The sequence below is a fragment of the Choloepus didactylus genome, chromosome 6, assembly GCF_015220235.1.
Source record: "Choloepus didactylus isolate mChoDid1 chromosome 6, mChoDid1.pri, whole genome shotgun sequence".
In the NCBI taxonomy this organism is placed as follows: Eukaryota; Metazoa; Chordata; class Mammalia; order Pilosa; family Megalonychidae; genus Choloepus; species Choloepus didactylus.
Genome location: NC_051312.1, coordinates 64,327,560 through 64,353,959, shown reverse-complemented (window position 1 = coordinate 64,353,959; position 26,400 = coordinate 64,327,560). Strand labels below are relative to the sequence as shown.

General features: G+C 44.3%; 1 protein-coding gene across 3 annotated transcripts in view; it reads right to left on the bottom strand.

Annotated features, from left to right (window-relative positions):
• The window catches only part of PLEKHA7 (pleckstrin homology domain containing A7), a 256,736-nt gene that overhangs the window by 72,022 nt on the left and 158,314 nt on the right, over positions 1-26,400 (bottom strand). For all 3 annotated transcript variants that reach the window (XM_037839324.1, XM_037839323.1, XM_037839325.1), the window contains exons 4-8: positions 21,547-21,630; positions 8,088-8,199; positions 7,193-7,297; positions 4,796-4,868; positions 3,255-3,355 (exon numbers count right to left, since the gene is read on the bottom strand). In XM_037839324.1, coding sequence (XP_037695252.1) covers positions 3,255-3,355; positions 4,796-4,868; positions 7,193-7,297; positions 8,088-8,199; positions 21,547-21,630 — 475 coding nt within the window. The remainder of the gene's footprint in view (positions 1-3,254; positions 3,356-4,795; positions 4,869-7,192; positions 7,298-8,087; positions 8,200-21,546; positions 21,631-26,400) is intronic.

The following is a 26,400-nucleotide window of genomic DNA, read 5'->3' as shown; positions in this document are numbered from 1 at the left end:
AGGCCCCCTGCTGAGCCAGCAGCACATGAACACCAGAATGGCTCCTAGAAGCCACCAAGAGCCCTGCTTGGCTCACCCTGCAGTCCTGGCTGAAGCTCAGGTTCCACTGAGCACCCAGCCTCTGAGGCAATGCCCAGAGGCTGCCACACTGGCAAGTACAGTTGATAAAGAGAGATAAGGAGAAGCCCAAATGACCTTTCAGGCTATGCCTACCTACCACCATGGCTCTAACTCTAAACAATCTCAGGCAAGGTGCCCCAGTCAGAGAATTTCACTCTTGATTCAGAGAGGATCTGACATCAGAGGCAGGCATAAGGGCCAGGACACAAAACACAGCATACTCCTCGGTATGCCCAAGGACATGGATCCTGAACTACCCCAGGGCCCACCCTTGGGGCCCTAGAAGAATGATTCCACAGCCTGAAGGGAAAGGTAACTTTTTCACACTCAGGAAAGCACAGCACTTTCTGGGGAACTAGCTGAACACCACCAGATCTGTCTGCAGTTGCTTTTCTCCGCTCTCAGACCGAGAGGTCACTAAAGACCCCCAAACACATGCATGCCTTTTGTCTCCCAGACCAAAGATTTAGGGAGCACTCCTGGTGAACTCTTTCTAAGGAAAAGAAAAAAAGAAGAGAAAAAAAAAAAATTCAAGACACATAAAATGCTTTCCTAGAATCTATTTTCACACCTCCCAATGAAGTGTTAGGATGGAAAATACATAGCTATGATAAACTACTTTGAGGATATTCCAAATGCTGTCCCCCAAAATCACATACATTATCCCAGTTATTTGCTCAATGCTCAATTCTAGAAAGAAGGGTTTTCTGATAGACGATTTTCAGGCTGCAAAAGACCAGTTGAATACTCACTGAACAAAATCTCTACAGAGCCAGCAATAACCAGGGGATGTTCCTGAACTATTAAATAAAAGAGAATTCCTAAAATGATAACAGTCAATGCTAATTCAAACTATCTCCCACCTCCTGCAACGTGTACGCAGGAGGTAACAAAATAAGACAAGGAAGAAAAAGCAGAGAGGAAGAGAAAGAAATCATCCCCCCTCCCTATAAAAGGATAGAATTCAGGGTCAAGTTCTGGCTGTACCATCTGCCAGCTTTGCGACCTTAGGTAAGTTTCAGAAGTTCTTTGATCCTTGGGTTCTTAATCTGTAAAATAAAGTTAATAATTCTGACCTCATTGGATGCTCATGAGGATTAAACGAGATAATACATATTATAGTACTTCCCAAATCATAAAAGGTTTTACAGATATAAAGCAATACTATATCATGTAACATAATATGGGGGAGAATTCCAGAATTTCCAGCCCATAGGAACTCTAGAGTCACCAGGGATAGTGACGCTCAAGGAAAAGAGAGAGGATGGTTCGGACAATGAACAAAACTGAAGTATCAGCACAGTTCCTTAGGAAAGCAAGGTCGAATGAAGATGACACTGACTGGCTTTCCAGCAACCACCATCACAATGGCTTCGAAATCAAGAAGCTGATGCAGACTATCACTGTCCAAAAGCCTTTCACAGAGTGAGATCTGTAACTACTACTAGGGTGGAACTTCTGATTGAATTATTCCCATGGATGTGTAGACCCCTCCCATTCAGGGTGGGGCTTAATTAGATAACTGGAGTCCTTTAAAGGGAGCTCACACAGAAAGCATAGAGGACAAAACACCCCAAGAGAAGCTGAGAGAGACATTTTAGAGCCAACACGGACACTGATGCTTGGAGACATTTGGAGATGCAGAGAGAAAGACGTTTGGAGATGCTAAGCTAAGAGATGAAGCCCAGAGTTTGCCCCGGAAAAGCAAAGAGATGACCCCCAGATGCTTAGAGAGAAATGTCCTGGGAGAAAGAATCAAGGACGCACAGGATCTGAGAGACAGGAACCAAGACAGGTGCCCAGAGACATTTTGGAGAACGACATTTCGAAATGCAACCCAGGAGCAAAGGACCAGCAGATGCCAGCCACGTGACTTCCCAGCTGACAGAGCTGTTCCAGATTCCATCAGCCTTCCTTCAGTGAAGGTATCCTCTTGTTGATGCCTTAGTTTGGACACTTTTATGGCCTTAGAACTTTACATTTGTAACCAAATAAATCCCCTTTATAAAAGCCAATCCATTTCTGGTATTTCGCATAATGGCAGCTTTAGCAAACCAGTAGTTTCTTATCTTGTGCCTTTCCATGGTCCTTTAAATATCAATGGCTGGAACATTTGATTTCTGTTTAAACTCTGCCTTAGTACCTGCTTCCTAATACTCATCTTGCACTCCCAACATAGGAATAACCAGAGAAACAGGAGTAGTGGGGCTAGGAGGAGCCCCTTACCCCCCTGAAATGCCTGCAACTGCTTCATATCCTGAGCAGCTGTGAGATGTTTTCCTATGGCCTAGTGACACCAAGGATCACTTGCTTCAGTGCTCTCTGGGACTTTATAGAGAGGTAAAATGGGATAGAGCAGATCTTCAGTCCAGCCCACCATCTCCATCTCTGGGGGACCCAAGAAACACCAACAGTAAAAGAATCTATGGAGGCCACCAATGGAGAAAGCCTCAGGACTCACCAAGTTTGGACCTAACCATGACCTTCCTAGAGCTTCTACCCATGGCCTCACAGACGCCAGAAAACATTAAAGCTGCCATCAATTATCAGATCCCCACTTACTTCAAATGGCACAGTGATGAAGCAAGAAGAAAAGAGGTTTCACTGGTGAAGGGATTTCCCAGGGAATCTTAAATGATCCAAGAAATAACCAAATTTGATTCTAATTGCTCTTCAATAAGATAAAGTGAACAAACCTGATCATGTCTTCAGCATGCAGCTCCCTAACCTGCAAAGTGTGTTTTCATAACATAATTAATATAAACAAATTACTAGGGAACAGCAATTGTACTACGTGGCTGGATATTCATAAGACTGGCTGAGTTAAGGTGATAAAAAAAGCACAAGAAGGGTTGTATTAGACAAGTGACCACAATACTAGCAGTGACAGGAAAAGGGGGTCTAAATACATGAACAAGGCTGGCGGACTCAAAAGCTCAGACACAAATGAAAATGCTTTTGATATGATGAGATTCTTGTCTAAATAATTTATAACTTTGTTAACATAAGTCTGAAGCTCACAAGCTTCTTAACCTCTTTCCCCCTCCCCACAATAACTGCTTTTATAAAACCACTTTTGATAACACAAAGTTTCTGAAGATGGAGTAGCTACACTGGAGGGGAAGGAGCAGTACCTTAAAGGAATACTTGCGACTTATGCGATCCTCAGGGGCCACAGGTGAGATCACATAGCTGGGCAGAGGGATGCTCCCAAGGACCACTTCTTCTCGGCTGTCTTTGAATGGAAAAGCACATCAGAACAACCTTCTGTGGCACCTTCCCTGGGTTGGTCCATCTCACTGCCCTAGTTTGGGACTCCTTATCTCTCCCCAGGACTATGGCAATTGCCTTTTAACTGATCCCTCACTCAGATGCTCACTGGGGACCTTTGTGCTAATGCTGGAACTACTAAAGTGAATGGGACATGGCCTTCTCCCCAGTTGTGGAGACAGGTGTGTAAACAAACACACACAACTCAGCCTGCTGACTCCTGAAATAGAGCACTATACCAGCCAAGTGCTGCAGAACACAGAGGCAGCAGTAGCACTATCTGGGAAGTAGAGCAGGCCTCAGAAGGCGATGATTAAGTTGTATCTTAAAGGATGGGGAAGGACATTCTGGGCGGAGCCAATCTCATAGGCAAAGTGACAGCACATGGGAAAATCCTACCTTCTACTTCTATTCTCTCCTTCCTCCAAATCTTCCTTATTAGCAGAGGTAACTTCCTACTAACAGAGCTGGTCCTGTCACTCTCCTACTCAAAGGCACCAGCTGATTCCCCAACGGACACAGAATGAAGCCCAACTTTCTCTGCCGAGCTGTCATTGCTCTTTGGTATGCTGGCCCTTACCTACCTCCTGAGCCTTATCTCCCAGTACATCCTGCACACAAGACTCACTTGGGCCACCCAGATCTGTCATTCCTTCTTCTGCCTCTAGAACTTTATGCAAGTGCTTTCCTCTGCTTGTAATGCTCGTCCTATCCTTCCCACCCCCACCCCGGCGAAGTTAAACCTATCCTTAAAAGCCCAACACAAATCCTATCTCTTCTAAGAGGCCTCCCCAGATTCTCCAATATGTTATTAACTTCTGGGTCCCCTGAACTGCCTATGCACTTTGGAGACCTTTTAAAGCACCTTTCACAGTCTAATCTTGTCTTGAAAATAAGCTATCTCTTCCTCCATATTTTGAGCCTTACTTCTTTCTTAACATTGCATAATCCCTAACTTTATATACTGTGGCTTGCTAAATGCTCATATGGCCAACTCAATTCAGCAGTTGCCCATCAACTACCACAGAGGATAAATTCAGATGAGGGGTTACAAAATACAATGATTTACCCATAATTCCCACCTCTCCAGAATGCCTCAAATGTGTGTCTGTGCTCCAAGAGCAGCAGAAGCTAGAACAACTCCAGATCTTGATACCCTGAGTGGCATGTACACAAAACTCTATTTTAACTCCATAGATGGAACTTCCCGTGCCAGGACTTATAAAACCAAAGTCACCAACCATCCACATGATATGCAAAATCATATCAATAGGTTTCCAACAATAGGTGGACAATAGGTTTCCAACTAGCTAGGGCCACTGGTACCATCACTGGATCTGAGAAGGCCACCATTTGAATCGCCTCATCACTCCCTCCAGCACAAATGGCCTGAGCCTCAGCTCACCTTTGTAGTAAAACAGGCAGTAATCAGCAAGCACAAACCACCTCCTTTTCCACAGCCTCATCCCAGAACTGTCCTGCAAAGCAAAGAAAACTAGTCAGGGCTACATCTGAGCATACTGCTTTCCCACCCCCCACCCCACCCCCATCGTGTACAACCTTACTCTGGAACCAAGACTTGTCCTTATTCACTCTTTATTTCAATAAATTAATGAATATTTTGTTGAATAGCTGTTCTTAAATAGGACATTAAAATATAGATTCAATGATGGTTTATCCCCCAAAACTATTTTTTTGTCTTGTGGAAATAGATGAGAAACAGAAAGGAAAATGTGAATTCAAAAAATATAGGTCTTACATCAAGAAAGGAATCTCTTTTTAACAGAAAGGAATTTTTAAGTGCCCTTCTGTTAAATATCTTCATTTATGCTGATTGGAAAATGGAATTTACATGTATTGAACAAAGAGTTTAAGTTAGATAATTAATCAACTGCTAATTACTCTTCCATAAGGGACTAATTTTGCTACTCTGTTTTCCTTTCACTCACTATAAAGAGATTTGGATTCTCTTGGTATCAAATGGTCTCATGAGAAGAACCTGTCTTTACTTATTTGATTATAAAAAATATTTTAGATAATTGTGAAAATTATGGCCAGGATAGAAAAACAGCAGTGTTTTAAGGCCAGTTTTCTCCCAAACCTAGGGAAACACCAGAGGAGCTTTTAGCTTTAGAGATGACTATTAAAATTTATTGTCTCCCTTCTTCAGGAGTTTTTGAATTAACAAAAAAACAACTTTTTAAGCCTAAACACATGAAGTTTGTTCATCCTTCATTTATTGAAATGCTAAAAACAAACAACTTGGTAAGTTACTGCATTTTTCAGTTCATCTTCTGCAAAAGTAACCAGATGAACTCTAAAGTCTTGGCACATATTTGCTTTAGTTGGAAAACTCCTACCCATCCTTCCACACCTTGTTCAAATGTCACTTCTTCTGGGAAGTCTTTCTGGACTCTCCCAAGCACAGTTAAACTCTCTCTGCTGTGTGTACCCACGTTGCTCAATACAGACCTCTATTACAGTAATAGAACAGCCAGTGGACCTAGGCTAGGGTGTGGGGGCTGGGGAGAAAAATAAGTATCTACAATCCTTTCCCTCTCCCTCTACATTTCAAAGGAGCATCCTTTGCTTAATTGAGGGATGGGGATGCAGATGGAAAAAGAGGATTAAATTGCTTGATGCAAGAAAAATAGATGGGCACACCCAGAGGAAAGAAAGGAAGGGAAGAGGGTATAAGCAAGAGAGGGTGGTGCCAGAGAAGTGTCTGATAGAAGAGGCTGGAGAGCTGTGGGAGTTGCCATGGAGAGTAGAAACTGGGGTAGAGATTTCAAGGGGACTTATAAGGACTTCTGTGTGATGTGCAATGTAATGTTCTCCTCTATCTTCCCACAAAGTCTCTAGTAAAATTCATTGTCATTGCTCTTGGAGTGTGATTTGTGTTTCTTTGGATGGTATGATATGTGGGAAACCAGGCTGGGTGGTGTGACATGTGAGAGATGTGCCAATCTGTTTCCCCTAGTAGACTTTGAGTTCCTCCAGAGCAGGAACCACGCTTTATTAATCTCTTTATACCTGCAGTGTAAGCACTTGGAACATGGCAGGTACTTGATGAATATTTAAGTAAACAAATGAATTAATGAATGGTAAGAAGGGAAGGAAGGAAATGGAAGAGACATGGTCTCCGGTCCCAGGAGTTCACAGCTTAGCCATGACCAAAGGACCAGAGAAAGATCAGTTGAGGACAGAGATGAAGGCTTCAGGGGAGAGGGAGTTGACTGACTGAATGGACGTGGGAGAAGGAGAAGCTGGTGGCAGTGCTGAGGTTTCTAAACTGAGTGCCTGGGAGAGCAGGGGTACCGTTAATCAAGATCCAGAAAAAGTGGGTTGGAGGAAAGAGATAAGGAGGATATATGATTTGGAATCTGAGTTTCTAGGGGACTAGATATATGTGCTAGGCTAGGGGGAGACGAAAAGATGGAATTTTCCAGCCAAATTATAATGGAGACTCTTAATATCAGAAAGATAAGTGCTGGCAAAATACTGGCAGTGTGGCTGGATTCACGCTGACCCACCCTGACCCACCCTTACTATGCTTGGGTCCCAGGGCAAACAATAAGTGGATCAAGTGGGTTTTGGAGGGGAAGCTATAGTCATTGAGCAGACAGTCCACTTATAAAAATGAACAGCAAATTGTTCAGCCCAGTGGGCAGAATCTACCCAATTCAGACGAATTCAAGAGCAGAAAGTTTATATGACAGCTCCCAGATCCCTGGGGCCAGGGTAAGGAAAGAAATAAGCAAGAACAATCTCCCCCACCACCTTCACTTCTCAATGCCCTCACCTGCTTGTGCAGCCAGCCCCTCACCACCACCGGAACACTGGGGTTCCTCCGAATGGCCTGGTCCCTCTTTCCAAAGCTGTGGACTTTATTGCTGGACTTTATGATCTAGGAAAAAGCAGACCTGAACTCGAGCAGCAGGAGGGATTCAGGTAGACACACAAAAAAAGCACTTCTATGTTAGGAGGGCTGACAGCTCTCTCTGCACACATTCTAAACGGCAGCACCCTTTGATTAGGAGAACGGGCATGCACAAGGCCACGGCATTCTAACTAGGAGGTGGGCCCAGCACCTGGCAAGCTTCCTGCCTGGGTCACAGAGGAAAAACATTAAAGGGTTTTTTTAATCAACTTTCACCAGCAGCTACGGGCCCTAATATGTCCTAGGGCTTTCTGGAGACAGATTCTATATTTTGGTCACAAATTTTCCCAGGTTCCAGATATTCCTCCAAAGGGGTTGACCCATCTGTACTTTGCCCTCCTCCACAATGCTGGTTCTTTCCCCTGCTCCTCGGGCGGTGCTGCTACAGCGTGGGCACACAAACCTCTGAGTCCTGCTCAGGACACCCTCCCTGGGCCCATCTGTCACAGATTTCGCCACGCTGTCTCTAATGCACATCCACATGTGAACAGAGCTACGGTCCTCCCAACCCACGCCAGGAAAAGTAAATTGTGTCAAAGGGTCTAGATGTTAGTCCTGTTTCTGTCAGCAATCATCTATTTTCCTGGACAAATGACAAATCCCCTCCTAGCCTCAATTTCCAGATCTGTGGTTTGTGGAGAACATTTCTTACATGTCACCCTCACAAAACTGCTGTGAAGATCACTGGCTTCTGGGTATAAAGGGGCTTAGCAAAATATAAAAGAGGGGAAGGAAAGCACTAGTCGTAAGAGCTCACTTTGGGTCCAGGTTTGGCCTCCAGGGTGGAAGTGGTCCCGGTTGTGGACGTTTCACTGACCATGCTGGCCGGCCTTTGGTTTCTCTCTTGCTTCGACATATGTAGGTTTGGCCTGTGGGTAGACATAGGGAAATCCAGTGAGTAAACGCCATGCTGCAGACTGGGAAGTGCAGTCTGAGATTTGGTCTGGGCTGTAGCTGGTTGCTGGGCCTTAAACAACATGGGCCAGATCTTTTGGAGACCTGACTCTGCACTGCAGCCAGAGGGCCACAGTCCAGCCTGCCCACATGCTACAAGGAATCAAGAGGACAGGCAGGCACATCTCCATAGCCAGATACCCCACAGAGGGGCAAGACGGCCATCCCTTCCTGTTATCCTAAGCTCCCCACACTCATTCTCTTGCTCTGGTAGGATGGGCAGCATGATCACACTGCCCTCCACAGCCCAGAGAATCCATTACCTTACACACACACACACACACACACACACACACACACACACACACACACACACACACATACCATTTTCCTGGTTCCCAAAAGGAGCAGTTTATAATTAGTATCAAGAAATCACTTGCGCACACATCTACACCCCCAGATACACACAGAGAATCACTTACATAAATGCCAGTGGGGCTTGCCTCCCAAAATAGACTACTCAACAAAGAGTCCTATTCTGGGAACACTCCATTTGCCCCAAAATAGAGCCACCAGAGACATTAACCCCTTGTGCCACGCCTGGAGAGTGGGAAGAGATGAAGATGCCTCAGGCCCCAGTAAGGATTCCCTCAGTTCTTCCCCATGAGCATCCCATGACACGGTGCTTCCCACTGAGAAGCTCAGCCGGCCCTGGGAGGACCAGCGCTCTGGAAACATCCTGCACGGCACTCAAGAGGCACAGCAGAGGAGTCCTCACCTGCCTCCACAAGCTGGGCCTGTACCAGGGGCTTTCAAAGAAGCAGCAGCAAACACGTCCACGCAAATCCAATACTATCCTTGAACAGCTTGATGCCCGATTCCCAGACCCTGCCAACTCCAGATCGCTGAGCCTTCCTCAAAGCAGAAGTCCCAGCATTCTGCAGCTAGGTTGCCCACTGCTCCGAGTGGCAGCAGGATCCAGGTGGATGGAGGCACACTGCACTTCTTTGCTAAAGAGCGGAGAAAATCTGATTTGGAGATCTGGGCCAGGACCCTCAGGAGATGGAGACGGAGGATCCAGGCAGGACACAGCTGAGGAAGCAGCACTCCAGACGTCCTTTGACCAGGCTCACTTTAGAGAGGTTCTATGGGGGGGCATCCTGATTTCCACCTCGGAGATGTGTTGCTTCCTCAAAAGCCGTAGCTACTCAGAGGACAAGGGATCCTTTCCGTGCACTGAGACACAGGGCCGATACCCGGAACCCTGGAGAAGCTCTTTGCAGAAGTAGCTGTGGCCACCGAGCTCTCCGAGGTGTGCCAGTAGCAGGACGCCCACGGCGGGCACCAGCTTTCCAGGGGGCCGGGCACTGCTGGATGCTTGGTGGCTGGAGGTGCGAGTCCCACCAAGCAGAAGGAGCACTGGCTCCTTATCAGCGCAGACACTCACTCCAGATTCCCCGCCCCCGGCTTCCATCCCAGCCAGACTTTTGTTACTGCTCCCACTCGGAGAATGTCACTACACTCAGCCCGCTCGCTGCTGACAGAGGCTGTGTGCAGCAGAGAGATAAACGGGGCCAATTGGGGGTGGAAAGGGATCTGAGAGGTTGCCTTGTCCACCCCCTGCCTCCAGGCAAAACTATGTCCAAAATATCTTCCTGGAACCTGGTCTTGCCCAACTTCAGATTTCCAGAGGTTGAGACAAGGAATGAGCTCTTAGGTTGCCTCAGTTATGGTGTCTGTATCTCTAATATCTCTAAACTGGATATGAGGTCCAACAATAAAAAAGGTTTTTATCAAGTTTAATTGATAAAAAATTGGGATTTCATCAAGTTTAATTCTCCCCCTTTAAGATCTAAGAGAGGCTTATCACAGAATATTTGAGAAATATAAGAAGAAAGGAGAAGGAAAATATCACCCATAGTCCTGCTACTCAAAGCAAAAGCATTTTAAACAGTTGGTCTATTTATTTCTACTCTCTTTGTATATGTATGGCCTTTTCTTTGAGGAGGGTGTGGCTTTTTTGCTTTTACATAATTGTGATCATAATATACTATATTTATGATTTTGCATCTTGATTTTTTTAAAATTATTATACTATAAGTATTTTCTTCCATTAATCTAAACTTTGTCCACATCATTTTAAATTATGGCATCATACTCCATCAGCTAGCTATGCTGTTCTCCCTCTGTAGGACAAAGAAAAGACTATCTGGATTTGGGACAGCCCAGGAAATACAGAACAGATGGCCACTCTTGCCATTTCTTCACACGACAATCTTGAGCTCCATCAATTCTCTCCACTGCATTCTAACCCCATTTCTCCTCCTCACACCAGCTTCTGGGATGCTAGCTGGCTGGGAAGCTCCTCCTGGCCAATAATGTTGGGAAGAAAGAGAACTGCCCTGCAGCCTTGGGTGGGTGAAGGAGGAAGAGACCACCCCCGCCTAAGGAGCCAGTTGTGAACAGATTCCAGCTGAAAAAGGACTGCCTGTGGCCTTAGCACTGGACTTCAGTGGGAGACAGTGGTGGGTAGGGGAGTAAGAGGAGGAGAAAGAAACAAAGGAAGACAACGCTGTCCCTCTGCTCAGCCACACCCAGAGAAGGCTGGCTTTTTAGGAATTGTGACTAATTTCAAAACTAAATATGCCCCAGGGAGAGGAACTTGTTGTCTCTGCAAACAGCAAACCTGCCTTTGCCATCAGACCAGGGGCTCCCCATGGACAGGGAGGGACAGCTCCCAACTCAAGTAATAGACTTGACCATTACTGGGCAGTCCCTGATCTGGCTCTATGAGAGAACCAGGTACACACAACTACCCACTTGGCCATGTAACAAAATCTGCCTTCAGAAGAGGTTCCTTTGAATCTTTTCAATGTGGGTAATGCTCTCTTAGATCCTCTTGGGTGAGTATGACTTTTGGAAATAACTGAAAATTTCTGGAATTATAAGTAGAAAAAAAAAGAAAAAAGGGTGAGTGGTCATGTTTGAGGGCTTCATACAGGTATCCAAAAACGGACTTAAGAAAAAAGTCTCGAAAACAATTTTCTCACTTTGGATGAAAAGCAGGCTCTTCTGGAAACTCCAGGAGGCTATTTACCACAACGTTTTGAGCAATGGGAACATCGATGGATTGTGTGTGTCCTCCTTAAGTGACATGCTGCAAGGGACCTCACTCACTTGAATGTGTGCATTCTGGTACATTTGCTCCAGCCTGTTACATCTCACAGACATGTTTTCCTTCTAAGAACCTAGCAGAGCAGGTGCTAATTTGTCCTTAACTCTTCAGACCATGTTCTCACTAGAGGTCCAAGGGAAAAAGCGTGCCCCTCCCCCAAAAAGAGCCTGTGCCCCTGAGCTGAGCAACGTGAAAGGTGGTTCAGTTTCCCCAAAGCCACAGGACACCCCGAGCTACATGAGTCACCCAGATCCTGGGAAAGGAGACCAAAAATTTGCACACTCTACGGGAAGTCAGACTCTTGGTGTCGTTAAATAAAACTTAAAAAGCCTGCTTGCCAGGTTCCTGTGCAATCTGGACTCCCAAAGTACAGTGGGACGATTTGAACAAAGGCCTCTCTTTCCTTGACTTGGGCTTCATGAATGCTGATTATTTTGCTAGAGGGATGTGGGCTGAGGTTCAAAACAGTGAGCTAGAATTTTAACTCAACTGCCTCCCATCTGAAACGAACAAAAGAGGTTAGGACTAGACGAAATCAGTCTGGAGAAGCCCAGTAAGAAAGTGACTCAAAGCTCAAGGCCTTGATTCCACTTGGAACTTTGTCAAGGATGTCAGGTGAGCCTAGCAAGAAATCACTCTCCATCCATTCATTCCCCATCTATAAAAGGAGCTGCTTCTGCTTCTTGTATATTAGAAGTCAAATGAGTAGAACACTGACAGACGTAGTAAGAAAGAGAGGTTATAATTCTGGCAGCCATTTTTTCTGTTGGGTCTGAATTTGGGTGAGGTTTGGCTAACAGGATCCTTAGTTGCCTCTCCGTCAACATTGTGAAATGGAGCAGACTGAGGTGGGATCACAGCATGACTTTCTCCTACCCTGTTGCTGTCACAATAGGTAGGTCACCAAGACAAACATCACCGACCCTTAGGGACTGGGACCCCTCACTGATGACAAGGTCAAGCAAGCAGAGGGATTGGGCTGTACCTGTCAAGCACCTACCATGTGCCAGGCACTTTGCCTGCATTTTCCACTTAACCATCCATTTTATGGATGAGGAAAAGAAGCTCCTGCGAAATTATGACTTGCCCAAGACAGGAGCCGGACTCCAAAACCTGGGCTTTGCCATTCTGGGGCAAGTACCAAGGTCTGGGTGAAGCAGGCTTTTGCTCTTAGCCCCAAGACCAACCCCCACATTAAGGGGTGATGGGAAGAGCAACAGCCCAGAATAACTGGGCCTAAGCAAAGCCCTGCAACTCATGGACTCATCCACAAGTCACATCACATCCTGGGGCCTCAGTTTCCTCTTCTGCAAAAGGGGGTTAAAACCACCTTCTTGTCTTACAAGGTAGTTCTGTGGATAATTGTGTGGACAGTTGTGTGGACGGGAATGCACACATTGGAAACCATGAAGCACTGCACAAAATGAAGAACATTATAGAATACTGTTACTAACAGTGACTCCAGAATTTAAATCCTAGCCACGCTTTATTTATATTTCTAAGGCATTTCCCTCCAAAAAGCTCAAGGTGCCAAAAATTAACTTCTAAACAACAAGCATTTCCTATAAACATTCCCATAAACCCCTTATCTGGGGCTTCTTTAAGGTATAGTGACACCTGTGACCAGAGCATTCAGTCTGTACTCTTTCCCCAGGAGAACAATAATGTCAAGAGTCAACAAGGCTATGATGGGAGGTTAGAAAGCCATGGGGCAGTAGGAATCTCTTATTGAGAGGACATCATTCAATGACACCTGCATCCCATTAATTCCTGGAAAAATAGGCCCCCAAATTCATCCTCTGTCCTCAAGGATTCTCCACAGAGCTGATATTGTTGACATACGAGAGAAGGAATACCGAGGGCATAACTGCAAATATACTGGTTGAGTTCTTAAGGGGCTCACACCCACCATCTAAGGGGCTTGGGAAAACAATGAGAAGCAAGAAAAAAAGAAAGCTCTTGTCCCAAACCAGCAGACACCTCCACACTCCCTGTTTCCAGAAAGAGAGACACACACAGACCGCCAACACTTGCTGTAAACTCCAAACACCCTGGGGGAGGCTGTCTGACACAGGTTTTCATTCAGCAATTGTGGCCTCATTACTCAACTACGGCTTTCTGTGTTCCTTCACCTCCCCCCTCAACTCCTCTCTTAAACACAGGCTCGAGTTCCTTACCCCACCCAACTAGGGAGCTGGAAACGAGTCCCAAAGGCACCCCTCACCTGGCATGAAAAAACAAAACAAAACAAAACAAAAAACACAGTGAGCCAGTCACAGGTTTTCAACCCATCTAAGTCAGAGCACTGGCTGTACCTAGGCATGAGTCCATGTTCTGCCATATAACTCTGGGCCCATCCCTTCTGCTGTCCAGGCCTCCAAGTCTTCATCTGTGCAGGAGGAGAACCAGGCCTTGGCATCCACGGTTCCTTCCCTCTCTGAGGAGCTGTTTCTGAAATGCTTTATCTGAGGCTTTGGTAAGCCCTCCTCCTCACTACCTGTTCCTCCTGGCTTACCAAGCAGACCTCTCTAGCTCTAAATGGCTTTTTCTAACAGAGACATGAGCATTTCCCAGACTAAGGGCAAGTAAAAGAAGAGGACAAGAACAGAAGCCACAGAAGAAGGAGCTTCCCTTCTACACACAGCAAAGCCACGACAGCAGTGTTTTCACCCAGCACAGACAGAGCCCAAGACATGGTTGCTGTGTGGCTATGACTGCATTTTCCCAATGTCAGAGCCCTTCGGAAACATCAACATCAAAAGCCAAGTAAATGCCCAGGTGTTTGAATGAACTAAGGGCATCTTCACCCTCTCTTCCCTACCTGTGATTGTCACAAGCGGCATATCCTAGTCCAGGGAGGAAACCTGAACCATCAAGTTTCTGCATCTGCTTGCCAGGTGTTAGCATGTTTCCCCATTTTTGCTGCTGCTATGGCAACCAAATGCAACAGGCAGAGCTAGACCAAGACTGCCAGTCTCTAGAGAAAAGGTGATGGCTATATCAGCCACAGACAACAGTACATCAACCTCACAGCCCAGAAATCAGCAGAGGAGCAACGGGACAGACTTCATGGAGCTTAGAGTCTTAGTGCCTCCCTGTGCGATAAATCTCTCACTGGGAGCTTTAACCAACTTCAAACTGCAGGCATGGGAGACAGCCATCTCCTAGCAACAGAAGACATCCTACTTGCAGGCTCACAATCAGCACATGCCTTAGGAAAGTCTTGCCCTGCAACTTGCAAAATGAACCCCTTTAGCAAAGAGGTCAACAGTCAGTAAGGAAATTCTTACCTTAGCAAGATAATGTTTTAAGTGGTATCCTCCAAACACCAATCACAACATTCCAGGCAATTTTAACTTATGCTTCTTTTCCAAACAATCCAATGAGAAAACTGAGGGCTGCTCGGACCCCAGCAGTAGGAACAGTTAGGAAACTCCAAGGCAATCCTGGGAGTTCTGCAGCTGGCTTCTTGGCACAACAGCAAGCTTCTGAACTTCCAAAGCACATGCTCTCACTCAACCTTAGGCCCCACCTCAACATCAATGCTTGACAGAGCCTGGGGATCAGTGCACACAGTCTGCTGTCAGTCAGCTGCCAGCGTCACCACCCAGGAATGCTTCTCTCCTCTTCCCTGAGAGCTGCAGAGGCGTTTGCCAGCAGCTTCCTGGGCAGCCAAGCACTGAAGAGAAAATGCTCCTGGGCACCAAACACCAAAACAACATCCCTGGAGGTTTCTCATGCCAAAGTTTAACCCTTTAGGAGGATCCTTGTATGTGGCCCTTTTAGCCACAGAGGGTCTAGGTTTAAGATTCACGACAGTCACTGAGAATCAGGGTAGAGGCTTAAGAAGAGCACAAATGATCCAGTCACCGGTAATTAGGCCCTGTAATAAAAGGCTCGAGAATAATTTCTGGAGAAAAGACTTTGGCATCTTTCAAGCAAGTGTGAAGTTATTACAGGTTGAATTTCCTTACTGTAAATACAATTACAATTAAAATCTCTGTATAGCCATTAACTCAATCGGCACATTAACATCTGAGTACAGCCAAGGAAGGGGATTATCCTTTGAAGACCACTGAAATGAGAGGCAGTATAGCATAGTGTTAGAGGCACAGCATCCGGGGCCAGACTTCCTGGTTTTGAATTCTGGCCCCGCTACTTACTAGCTGTGTGAACTTGGGCAAAGACTCTTAACTTCTCTGTGCCTCAGTATCCATGATAAGAATGACACTTTTCTCATCGGATGTCTGAAAAAATTAAATTAATATATGCAAGGCCCTGAGAAAAGTACCTGGCACATCGTTAAGTGCTCTAAGTATTATTTAGAATAACAGAAATTATTACTACTTATGGAAAACACCAACTCTTATTCTAGTAGGCATATTACTTCATTTAACGCTAAAGATGAAATTCTAGATCCCCAAAACAAGGTATGCTGGAAAGTCTCCTTTATAGAAAATTATGGACCGCCTAATTTGAAATTTGCCTGCCTGTAACTTCTACCCATTGATCTGACTCCTGCCTTTGTCAGCTACAGGATAAACATGCCAGCCCTTGTTGAAGACTTTTACCATATCCACCTTCATCTTATATCCCGCAGACTACACATGAGAGGACACAAGGCAGGGTTTCCAGACCCCTCACCCGCATGGTCACCAACCTCAGGGACACCTCAGTTGCTCAACATCCCTCTTGGAATTTAGTACCAGATCAAGGAGTTTGGGGCCTGGCATGCTGTAGTAGGTTGAATTATGTACCTCAGGAAAAACATGTTCTTAATCTTAATCCATTCCTGTGAGTGTGAACTCATTGTAAATGGGAACTCTGAAGATGTTATTTTTAGTTAAGGTGTGGCCAATTGAATCAGAATGGGTCTTAATCCTACTACTGGCGGCCTTACAGAGAAGGCAACAGGCAGAAAGCCATAGGGAGGAGAGGAAGCCAGAAGTCAAGGGAAACTGGAAGAGAATGGAGAAGATGCTGCCATGTGCATTGCCATGTGACGGAAAAGCCAAGGACCCAAGGATCACTGGCAGCCAGTCCCACATTAGGCACAGTCTTCAAGAAGAAAGCACTGCCTTGCTGATGCCTCAATTTTGGACTTCTCTTAGCCTCAAAACCATCAGCCAATAAATCCCCATTGTTTAAGCCAGCCCATTTCATAGTATTTATGACCACCACTGGGAAACTAAGACACATGTCCTTAGTGCTCCATAAATTTGTGTAATGAATGAATGACGTAGCCTACTAAGACCACGATATAGCAGAAATATCCTCCCCTTTCTCTATACATTGTACTTTTTCTTAAGTTTTTATTTTGAAATAACTTCAAACTTACATGGCAGTTGCAAAGTTATACACACCCCATCAGAACGCCACCATATCCCCACTGCCACCTCCCAGATAATCATATCCATCAATTTTAACATTTTGCCACCTTTCCCACTTCCAATAATGTCCTTTGAGCCTTTGAACCTCCATTCTTGGTTCCCATCCAGTATTATGTATTGCGTTTAATTATCATTATCTCTTTAGTTTCTCTTTCTTTCTTTCTTTTCAGTTGTGGAAACATATACAACATAAACCTTCCCATCCAACCCCTTTCAAGCATCCCATTCAGTGGGATCAATCACATTCACAATGCTGCCCCTCCCCACCATCCATTACTACAAAATTTTCCCTGCATCCCAAACAGAAACTCTACACTCGCTTTGCATTTTCTGACCATTGCTACTGCCCCCCACCCCTGTAACCTATACTCTACTTTCTGTCTTTATCAGTTTGCATATTCTCTGATACCTTCTTTGAGGTGACCATGGGGCTTAAACTTAATATTCTAAGTCTGTAACAATCTCATTTGCTTTGATACCAACTTAACTTCAGTAGCATGCACAAACTATTTCTCTATACCCGTTTCCCACCTTTATGTAGTTGTCACAAATGACATATTTGTACATTATGAGTCCAAAACCATTGATTTATCATTACATTTGATGCAACTGTCTTTTAGATCCTGTAGGAAATAAAAATACAGTTACCAACCAAAAATACAATAGTACTGTATTTATATTTACCCACATCATTATCTTTAACGGAGATCTTTAGTTTTTCATATGGCTTCAGTTAAATTGTCTAGTGTCCTTTCCTTTCAATCTGCAGAACTACCTTTAGCATTTCTTGTAGGGCCGGTCTAGCAGTGATAAAGTCCCTCAGCTTTTGTATATTTGGGAATGTCTTAACCCCTCCCTCATTTTTGAATGACAGTTTTGTCGAATATAGCATGGGAATTTTTTGCTTTCAGCACTCGAAATATGTCTTCTTTCCTCCATGGTTTCCGAGGAAAAATCGGCACTTAATTTTATTGAGGCTCCCTTATATGTGACAATGTTGCTTCTCTCTTGAGGCTTTCAGAACTCACTCTTTATCTTTGCCTTTTGACAGTTTGATTATAATGTGGCATGGTGTGAAACTATCTACCATGGAGACGGGCTATTATGGCAATCCCAAAGACAGAAGAAGGAACTCAAGATTATTTGACTAAAATATACCTAAAAATAAAATACACCTAAGTTTATCACTACAGCCCCCAAAATGGTGATTATCTGGAGGAGACTATAGGGTGAGCGGAAGAATTTAGGAGTAACTTAGGAGGTATGGGAACAGCAAGTCGTCTAAATCAGTGGTTCTCAAACTTGGCCTACTCAGCATCACCTGGAGGGCTTGGTAAAACACCCGTCTGGGTGGGACCCAGGAATCTATATTTCTAACAACTTCCCAGATGATACCGGTTCAGAGAACACACTTTGAAAATGACTGCTCCAGAAGGACTGGCTCCAAGAAGCCTGGGTTGAGGCTCTGGGAAGAAGAATCAGTATAAGTTATAACTCTCTAATGTTTTGTTTTAACAGGTCTTCTTTGGAGAAGGAAAAGAAAAGAGCCAGTTTTCCTTTTTCTACCCAAGACCTTTAGTCTGAGAGCTGATCTCTAAGGACACAAATGGTCTTCTCAGCCTTTTATTCTAACCATATAACACTACACGACAAAAATAAGCTCCTCCCAGGGAACAAAACAGGAATCGCATTCATTTCCACACTTAAAAAGAAAATGGCCTCACTCACCCTGCAGAGTTCCCCCAGGAAGTTAAGTATGGGTATATTTTAGGAGGAAACAATTCAGATAATTGGCTGCAGCCTCCCTCTCCAATGTTATCTCCACACTGCCCTTCACAAACCTCTACTACAAGTCAGGCTTCCTGTCCTCTGACCCACCAGGGCTGGCCACCCTTCCCTCAGCTGTGAATGACCCTCACACAGGAGCATACACATACCTATCTTCACTTATCTAAATCCTCCCTCTTCCTCCAGTTTAGGACCAGATGCTTAAAAAAAGTCTTCCCTCTTCTTCACCCCCTTCACAGCCAGTCAATTACCAAGCCCTGTTAAGTTTACCTCCCAAGTATCTCCTGAATCCATCCAGTGCTCTTCGCTTTTTCACTTTATCTAAACTGGTATACATCCCCCATGCTCCTTCTCCTCTAGGTCTTTGCCAAGGCTGTTCACCTTGAATGGACAGAACTCAATTTAAACAGTGTCCCTTTCAGGGATGGAGAAACTTTCCATGGACCCTAAACCAGGTAAGGGTCCTCTTTTTATGAACTCCCGTTGAACCCTGTGTTTCCTCTATCATATACACATATCACATTTGAGATCTCATGTTTACTTATCTATCTTTCCTACCCAATAATAAGCTCCATGAGGATAGGACCACTTTTGTCTTGCTTGCTGCTATAACTGCAGAGTCCAGCACAGCCCCTGACACAGTTCATGGGAATAAATTTTTATTTAATGAATAAATGCAGGAATGACCACATCAGTTCATAAGAATCCTCCCTTGATCTCCATACCTAATGCACATCCTGCCTATCAAGGGGGTCAAGGAATGCCTGGCTTCACAGTTGCGCCCACCACCTGAGACAAGAAAGCACCCTCTGTGACCCCTGGGAAATGGAATCTGTGGGGGAGAAGTGACTCTTGAAAAGAAGGTACTTCTTTTGCTTTGGAACAAGAAGGAACTGAGAATACTTACAGAGATTTTGATAGGATACAAGAGACTATCTTTTCGAAAGACACAATGTCTTCTCTTACAAATGAGAAGAAAAGGATCGAGATGTTTAGTAACACAACATTTCTCTAGCAGATCTTACTGAAGTTGGTAACTTCCCCAGCTAAGGGTTGTAATGGAATCTCCACCCAGACCTTAAACGATGATGGGCACCAGGCACTGTATCTCCAGGATGCTTAGGGGAAAGAGATTGAACTCAGTGACCTCCCAAGAGCTTCTGACCTTTAGGATTCTGTAATCAAACTCATTCCAAGCTGGAATCTGGGGCATCCACATTCTGGCTCTATCTTAACACAGATTCTTTCTCAGTCTAGGAGACAAGATGATGTTTACCTACCAACTGCTCTCTCTTTAACAGAATTAATGCTTCCAAAGTCACACTCCAAAATCCCAGACTCTGGCCATCATTTTCCAGGGACCACCATCATCAAAATCATTTAGCAAGCAGCCTCTGACTAAGGCGGAGGTTGTAGCTGAATTAAGTGAACACCACACAGAGGCAGTGTAGTTCTTCGAGCCTGGCTAACCTGGGATGACATCCTGGCTCTTCTATTTCTAGCTGTGTGACATTGGGCAAGTGACTTGACTTCTTTGAGCCTCAGCTTCTTCATCTCTTAAAGGTCATGGCAACAGGGTACCAGAGGCAGGGATGGGGTGGGGAGTGGGGAGTTAATGCTTAATGGATATAGCTTCTGTTTGGGATGACGGAAAAGTTTTGGTAATGGATGGTGATGACGGTAGTACAACATTGTGAAGGTATTAACACCACTGAGTTCTATACTTGAAAGTGGTTAAAATGGGAAACACTATGTTGGATTCATGTTACAATAAATTGTTTTTAAATTAAAAAATATAAATAAATAAATAAGTAAAAGGTGACAATGGTCTAGCTCTCTGGATTATTGTATCAAACGAGATACGCGGTAAAGCCTTGGAGTGGTATCTGACACAGAATAAACATGCAGTGGACATCGTTACTATTATAATTTTAGATTTCTAGCTTTCAAAGTTCTTTAGGATAATGATTCTAAGCTGAAAATGATTCTAAGATGAAACATGTTTGGAATTTGCTTCAAAATAATCCAGGGAGTGAGGGGAAAAAGCATAGATGAAACAAAATTACCCATGTCTTAAAAATTGTTGAAAGTAGGTCATGAGCACATTGGATTCATTAGCATCTCTCTCTACTTTAGTATATGTTCAAAACTTTCCATAATAAAAAGTGCAAAGACATAAGTATTAGGGGAGGGAAATGCTGTAAAATATAAATGCCTAAAATTTAAAGATTATATTTGGTCTAGGCAACTGAACAGAGGAATAATGATTTGGGGGAAAAAAAAAACAAAAAACTTAAGGCCAATGTCTTTTTATTAGCTTCTCAAGCAGAAATACCTCAGATGAAGGAAAGGGAGCTCACATTTCTCTGCATTTTGGGGAGTGGAAGTGGGGAGAAGAAGACATACTGCTTGGATTGTATCTGCATTTTTAAGTAGACTAGCTCTAGGTGGTAGAAACTGGCTCTGTGAACCACAGAGGCCCTGGTGAAATGGGGCTGAAGAGAGGTAAAGTGAGCAAAAAGAATTCAAAATGTTCAGGGACAGTGGGAGCCACCAGCTCTCCCAAACCCAGTTTTCTTTCTAAACCCTAGCTTTGGACTCTTACTGGAGAGTCTGGTTCAGCTCTAGTGGAGGCTTTATTTAAGGTATTTTCACACCAGATGAGCGGGTCCTCTCAGAGAACAGCTAGTGTGTTAGATGATGCTTCAGTGAACAGGGTACCTTTGAGCCCTAGAGCTTTTGAGAGGCTCTGACTACACCAGTCATAGCACATCCAAACATCATCTCTCCCTTTACACATCTTCCCACTGAAAGAAGTCTGGAGATTGAAAACCAATCTTGCATTTCATCTATAATCAACCAACCCACTCCAAGCCCCTCTATCTGAGAGAGAAAGTAGTCCAGCAAGCTTAGTTTTGAGCAAATGCCACAACGCTGCCTGGATAAGGAGAATAGACATAAGTACTTACTCTTCTTGAAGAATGAATTCACTGTTTTCTGGAGAAAACCGTCCAGTCACAGGATGCCTAAAGGCTGTGGTCTGCTGGTTATGGCTAGAGAGAAAGAGAGAGAGAGAGAGAGATGATGATGAATGAGGAGGCATGTGAATGGAAAGGATTACAGACACAGCAACAGGTCAGTAATGTTTGGGGCGCACCTAATCATGAAAGATTCCAACCAGGACAAGAAAGCGGGGTCTTATTCTGAAACACACTTATCTGTCAGAACATTTAAAACCCAAGAACTTCCAGCTCAGGTCCCAAAGCCCACCAAGGAGGCAGAGATTTTAATTCTAGAGAAGTTTTGGCTCCAAGAGAGCACTCCGTCTCAGAGAGATATTCCATGAAGTACTTACTTCAACAAACTGAGAGGCTGAACAAAAATTAGATTAAGACGGCACGAGCTAAAACAAGAACGAAAGAGAGCAGGCGGCACTTTCAACAGCTACCAAAAACACGAACCAAGGAAGGAATTCTAAGAATTAAACACCCACCCAGAAAATTCTGTCTTCTTAAAATTCTTCTCCCTACTACAAAATGTCTTCATTTCATTGATGGGATATAAATGTATGGGCATGTCTCTGCAACATGACCTGCATAATTTCCATACTGTGGCGTTTCTGTCACCCTTTTGAAGTTAGGATTGGCTTCCACACCAAGCTGACAGCCACAACCAAAATGGGTAGGTGTTTTGTGCATCCACAAAGGCTGCCTGGCTCTCTGAAAAGGGGAATAACTGGCTCTCCCTTTTGGAGGACCCTGGGCAGTTGGCTCTAGAGGCTGCTGGTTTGCTTCACAAATAAAGTAACCTAACTTTATTTTTAAAACATGTTTCATTTAATTTTTTTCCTGATAACAAAATTAATAGATGGTCATTTTAGAAATTTTAGAAAATATAGAAAGAAAAAGTCACCTATGATCTCACCATCTGGAGCTATATCTGGTTATCTTCTCCTCCCAAGCTTTTATTTCTTCCATTTTTTAAAAAAAATGTGATTATATAAAAATCTATATCCTACTTCTTTCACTACGTACTAACATAGGAAATTTCCTATGTCATTAAGATTTCTTCATTTGAAACAGCTGGACAATAATGTTATATGCATGTAAATTTTCTCTTCACATAACCATTCAAAAACTTTACTGGACATCTGTGTCCCAGGCACTGCTTAAAGTGCTGGGGATATGGTAGTAAACAAAAAGTCCTTACCCTTATGGTACTTACATTCCATTCCTCTAATGTTGGACATTTTAGGTGCCCTCCCCCCCCATTGTATTCAACACATCATTGAGTATAGGGTTCTTTTGCAATTCAAATCATTTCCTTGGGTATAGTTCCAGTGGTAAAATTACTGAATTAAAAGGTATGGACATTTTGAAGTCTACTAATACAGACATTTAAGATGTGTTCACTGTCAGAGTCAAGGGATCACTTATACGTGGTAGTGCTAAGATATTAGCTCCATCTTCAAATCGAGCATTGATTCTCCCTAGAGATTATTAGGTCTAAAACAGCATTATAGAAAAGTTAAAAAAGAAAAATCTCTAGACTTACAAACATGTTTTTCTTCCTCTGCCCCTGGGGCCTGGTCAGAGCATCCTGTGTTCTGGTGTCTGGGATAAGCTGGTAACTGAGAGTTAGAGCAGCTTGAATCCTAATAAGCCAAAAGAGAAGCCAGAGGAGCCCGATGGCTAGGCTGCTAGGCTGCTCCCTGGGCCCTCAACTGTGCACCACCTGCACAAAACCCTCAGCCTCCCAGCCACAGCCAGCTCTGAATTCTCAGCTTCTGGTCCCAGGCAAGCCCTTGGAATCCTATGACCTCAGCTGGCAGGCAGCAGCCTGGTCTTCCCAAAAAAAGCACGGTTAAGACATAAGTATCTAGAGAAGGTCAAGAAGCAGGCCCCCTTACACCTGTTTCAGGACCTTGTACCACATTTAAGAATTAGGTTTATTTACACCCAGATTCTTCTAGAGTCATTTCTACTCACCAGGGATTTTGAAAACACAAACTCTAACTGTAACTCTCTTTCTGGACTTGCCTCATTCCCACTTGAAGAAAAAAATGCCCTGCTCCTAATGGGCATAGCAATAAAGCAACAACACTGCCCACCTCTGAAGTGTGTTACAGCCTACAAAGCATTTTCTTATACATCTCATCTATTAACATCATCAACTTCCATTTTATGAATGAGGAAACTAGATTCAGGAAGGTTAAGCGATTTCCCAGGATAACTTCATCAATATGTGATAAGACTGGGACATGAATACAGGTCTTCTATTTCTAAATTGTTTGCATGATAATCTGATGTCCCCTTTATCCTTAGGAGTCTGTGTGATAGGCAACTCCCTGGCCATGATGAGAAAGCCCTAAAGACATGTTTCAAGAGAAACAGTGCCATCTTGCCACTACCCATCTTGCCACTACCGTCTCTCTCCCTCCCTCCCCTCTTCCCCTTGTGCCCAATGCAAAACTTCTGAATGACAATGCCTGTGTGGCCCTCACATAGTCCCCAAACAGCCTTTGGTCCAGCCACAAGGTCAGCCTGGTGAATCTCTGGGAGATGAGGGCAAAGAGCAAAGCTTATCTATGCCTGGAGCAACATCTAGCAGACATTCCACAGACACTGCGCAACCTTAATAGCAACTCCCGTGCCCTTACCCCCAAGCCTAAATCAGTCCCAAGTCTTGGGCAAATGAATCCAGAGCCAGAAGGTGTAGGCACTAAGATGAATTTTGCATTCTAACATTAGATATTAAAATGTGGACAAAAGATACCTGCTATTTGATCAGACCTACATGCAGGTCCCCACCCTTTCTTCCCTAATGTGGATACTGCCAAGTCTACTAAAAAGGAGTTATCAGCCACAGCATCATTATCATCACCATCTCCCACATTTACCCAAAGCTTGAAGTGGGGTCACATGCACCATCTTATTTGACCCAACTTCCCACTGAGATAGGCCAGGCAGATATTTTTATCCCCATGTTACAGATAAGAAGACCAAGGCTCTGGGTTGTGGAACACTACTAAAAAGAAAAAAGAAAAAGGAAAGACCCATACATTGAGAAAAGAGATGAAAAGGTATTTAGAGTAATGCCTCTTGAACACTAAGGTCTTAAAATTTGATTTATCTCATCAAATCACACAGGTTTGCTTCTGGCAGAGCTTTTGGCTCAGCACCCTTTAAGCAAAGGAATATGAGTTAGGTCCTTCGGCTATTTCATTCAATCTTCCCCAATACCCAGTAAGGCAGGTTACGGGACATCACACCAAGACTACAGGTGAGGAAAGTGAGGGGAGAGAATTTGCCTACAATCACAGTCAATTCCTGTGTTCCACGGTTTTTTGCAAAAGTTCCCAATGACTACCCTTCTAAGCTCTTCCCATTCTTCCAGGCTCACCGTCACTAAAGGAAGGCAGTCTATTTTAACGCTGGATCCTCAAAACCAGTTCGAAAATGCAAAGTTCTTGGGCTCTACTTGCTGCCTCCACCCCTCAGCTCAGAAACCCCTTATAGAAGCCCCAGCCTTCTCCATTTCCTGATTCTAAAGCCCATGAAGAATCTCATGTCCTATCACCCTGTCTAAAGAAGCCTTTAGCAGGCACAGACACATCCCCTGAAATACCTGTTCTTAAACCTGAATTGCCACCTTGCTCCTTGGTGGTGCAGAGATGGTTTGGCTGGGAGCCAGGGGGCTGGTGTCAAGGGAGCACAGAAACTCACTCTCCTCCATACAGAGCTTCTGTTTCTCTTCAGGCAACTAAGAAAGTAATTAGAAAAATGAGATAAAACACCACCTATCCTTTAATGTCAGCCCCTCCTCTTCCTCCCAGTAGCAGCCCTTGTCAAAGCTGAATGGCAGCCAGTCTCACCTGGGAAAGAACCAGGGAACACAGACGGACAGCGGCAGAGAAGGAAGAACCCACGAAGGTGGGCCACTGGTAACCATTCCCATAAATAAACACGCCTTCACAAGCCCAGAGCTGGGAACGACTTGGGTTAGGCCCTCAAGCAGTGTGACGGCAAACAATAAGAGATGTGGATAGGAGAACCAAGTGAGGACCAAACTGGGGACGAATTTGGGCACAAAAAAAAAAGATCCCACTGGCAACCACAAATAGGGCTAGTCAGATGTATATGGATCCTGCCCTTTATTGCAACTTTTTCTCAAGATTAAGTTTCTTTTCACACAGATTTTGACTATAATGTGAGCAGTGAGTGGCTGGTTAGACATAAAGGTTCTGATTACTTAACATGGCAAGAAATCCTGGAGTTATGTGAAGGATACTCGATGCTGGAGGTCAGAGCACACTGATAAATCTGGGATTCTGACAGTGGTAGTATTAGTGTGCTGAGAATATGACAAATCTGCTCCTTCAGCACTGGCTCTTATCTGGCCTGTGCTATAAAGAAGAGTAAAAACAGCCTAAAAAGTAAGAAAAATGTGTAGCTTGAACGCCGGCTGAGGGCCTCTATCAAGACTCTTCTCATTGGTTTGCCAAGCAGTATTTGCCACTCTGGACCTTGTGGCTCCTCAACGTGATCCCAGAACATTGAAAAAGAGTCACCCTGCAGGCCTGAAGCTACATTTGGCTCTGCCTCCAGGCTTGCCAAGGCACCACTGTCCTTATTCTAAATCCCAGGGTCTTGAGAAAACCAAGGATTCTGGGAATCTAAGAATGCTCCAGGAATACAAGAAATTGTCTCCTCTTCTTCTTCAGTTCTCATTTGGGTAGTAGAGTTACAGAGGTAGCTATCAAGAGCTATCAAGAGTTGGTATGGCATCGCCACGTTCCCTCAACATTTCTTAAGCTCCTTCTA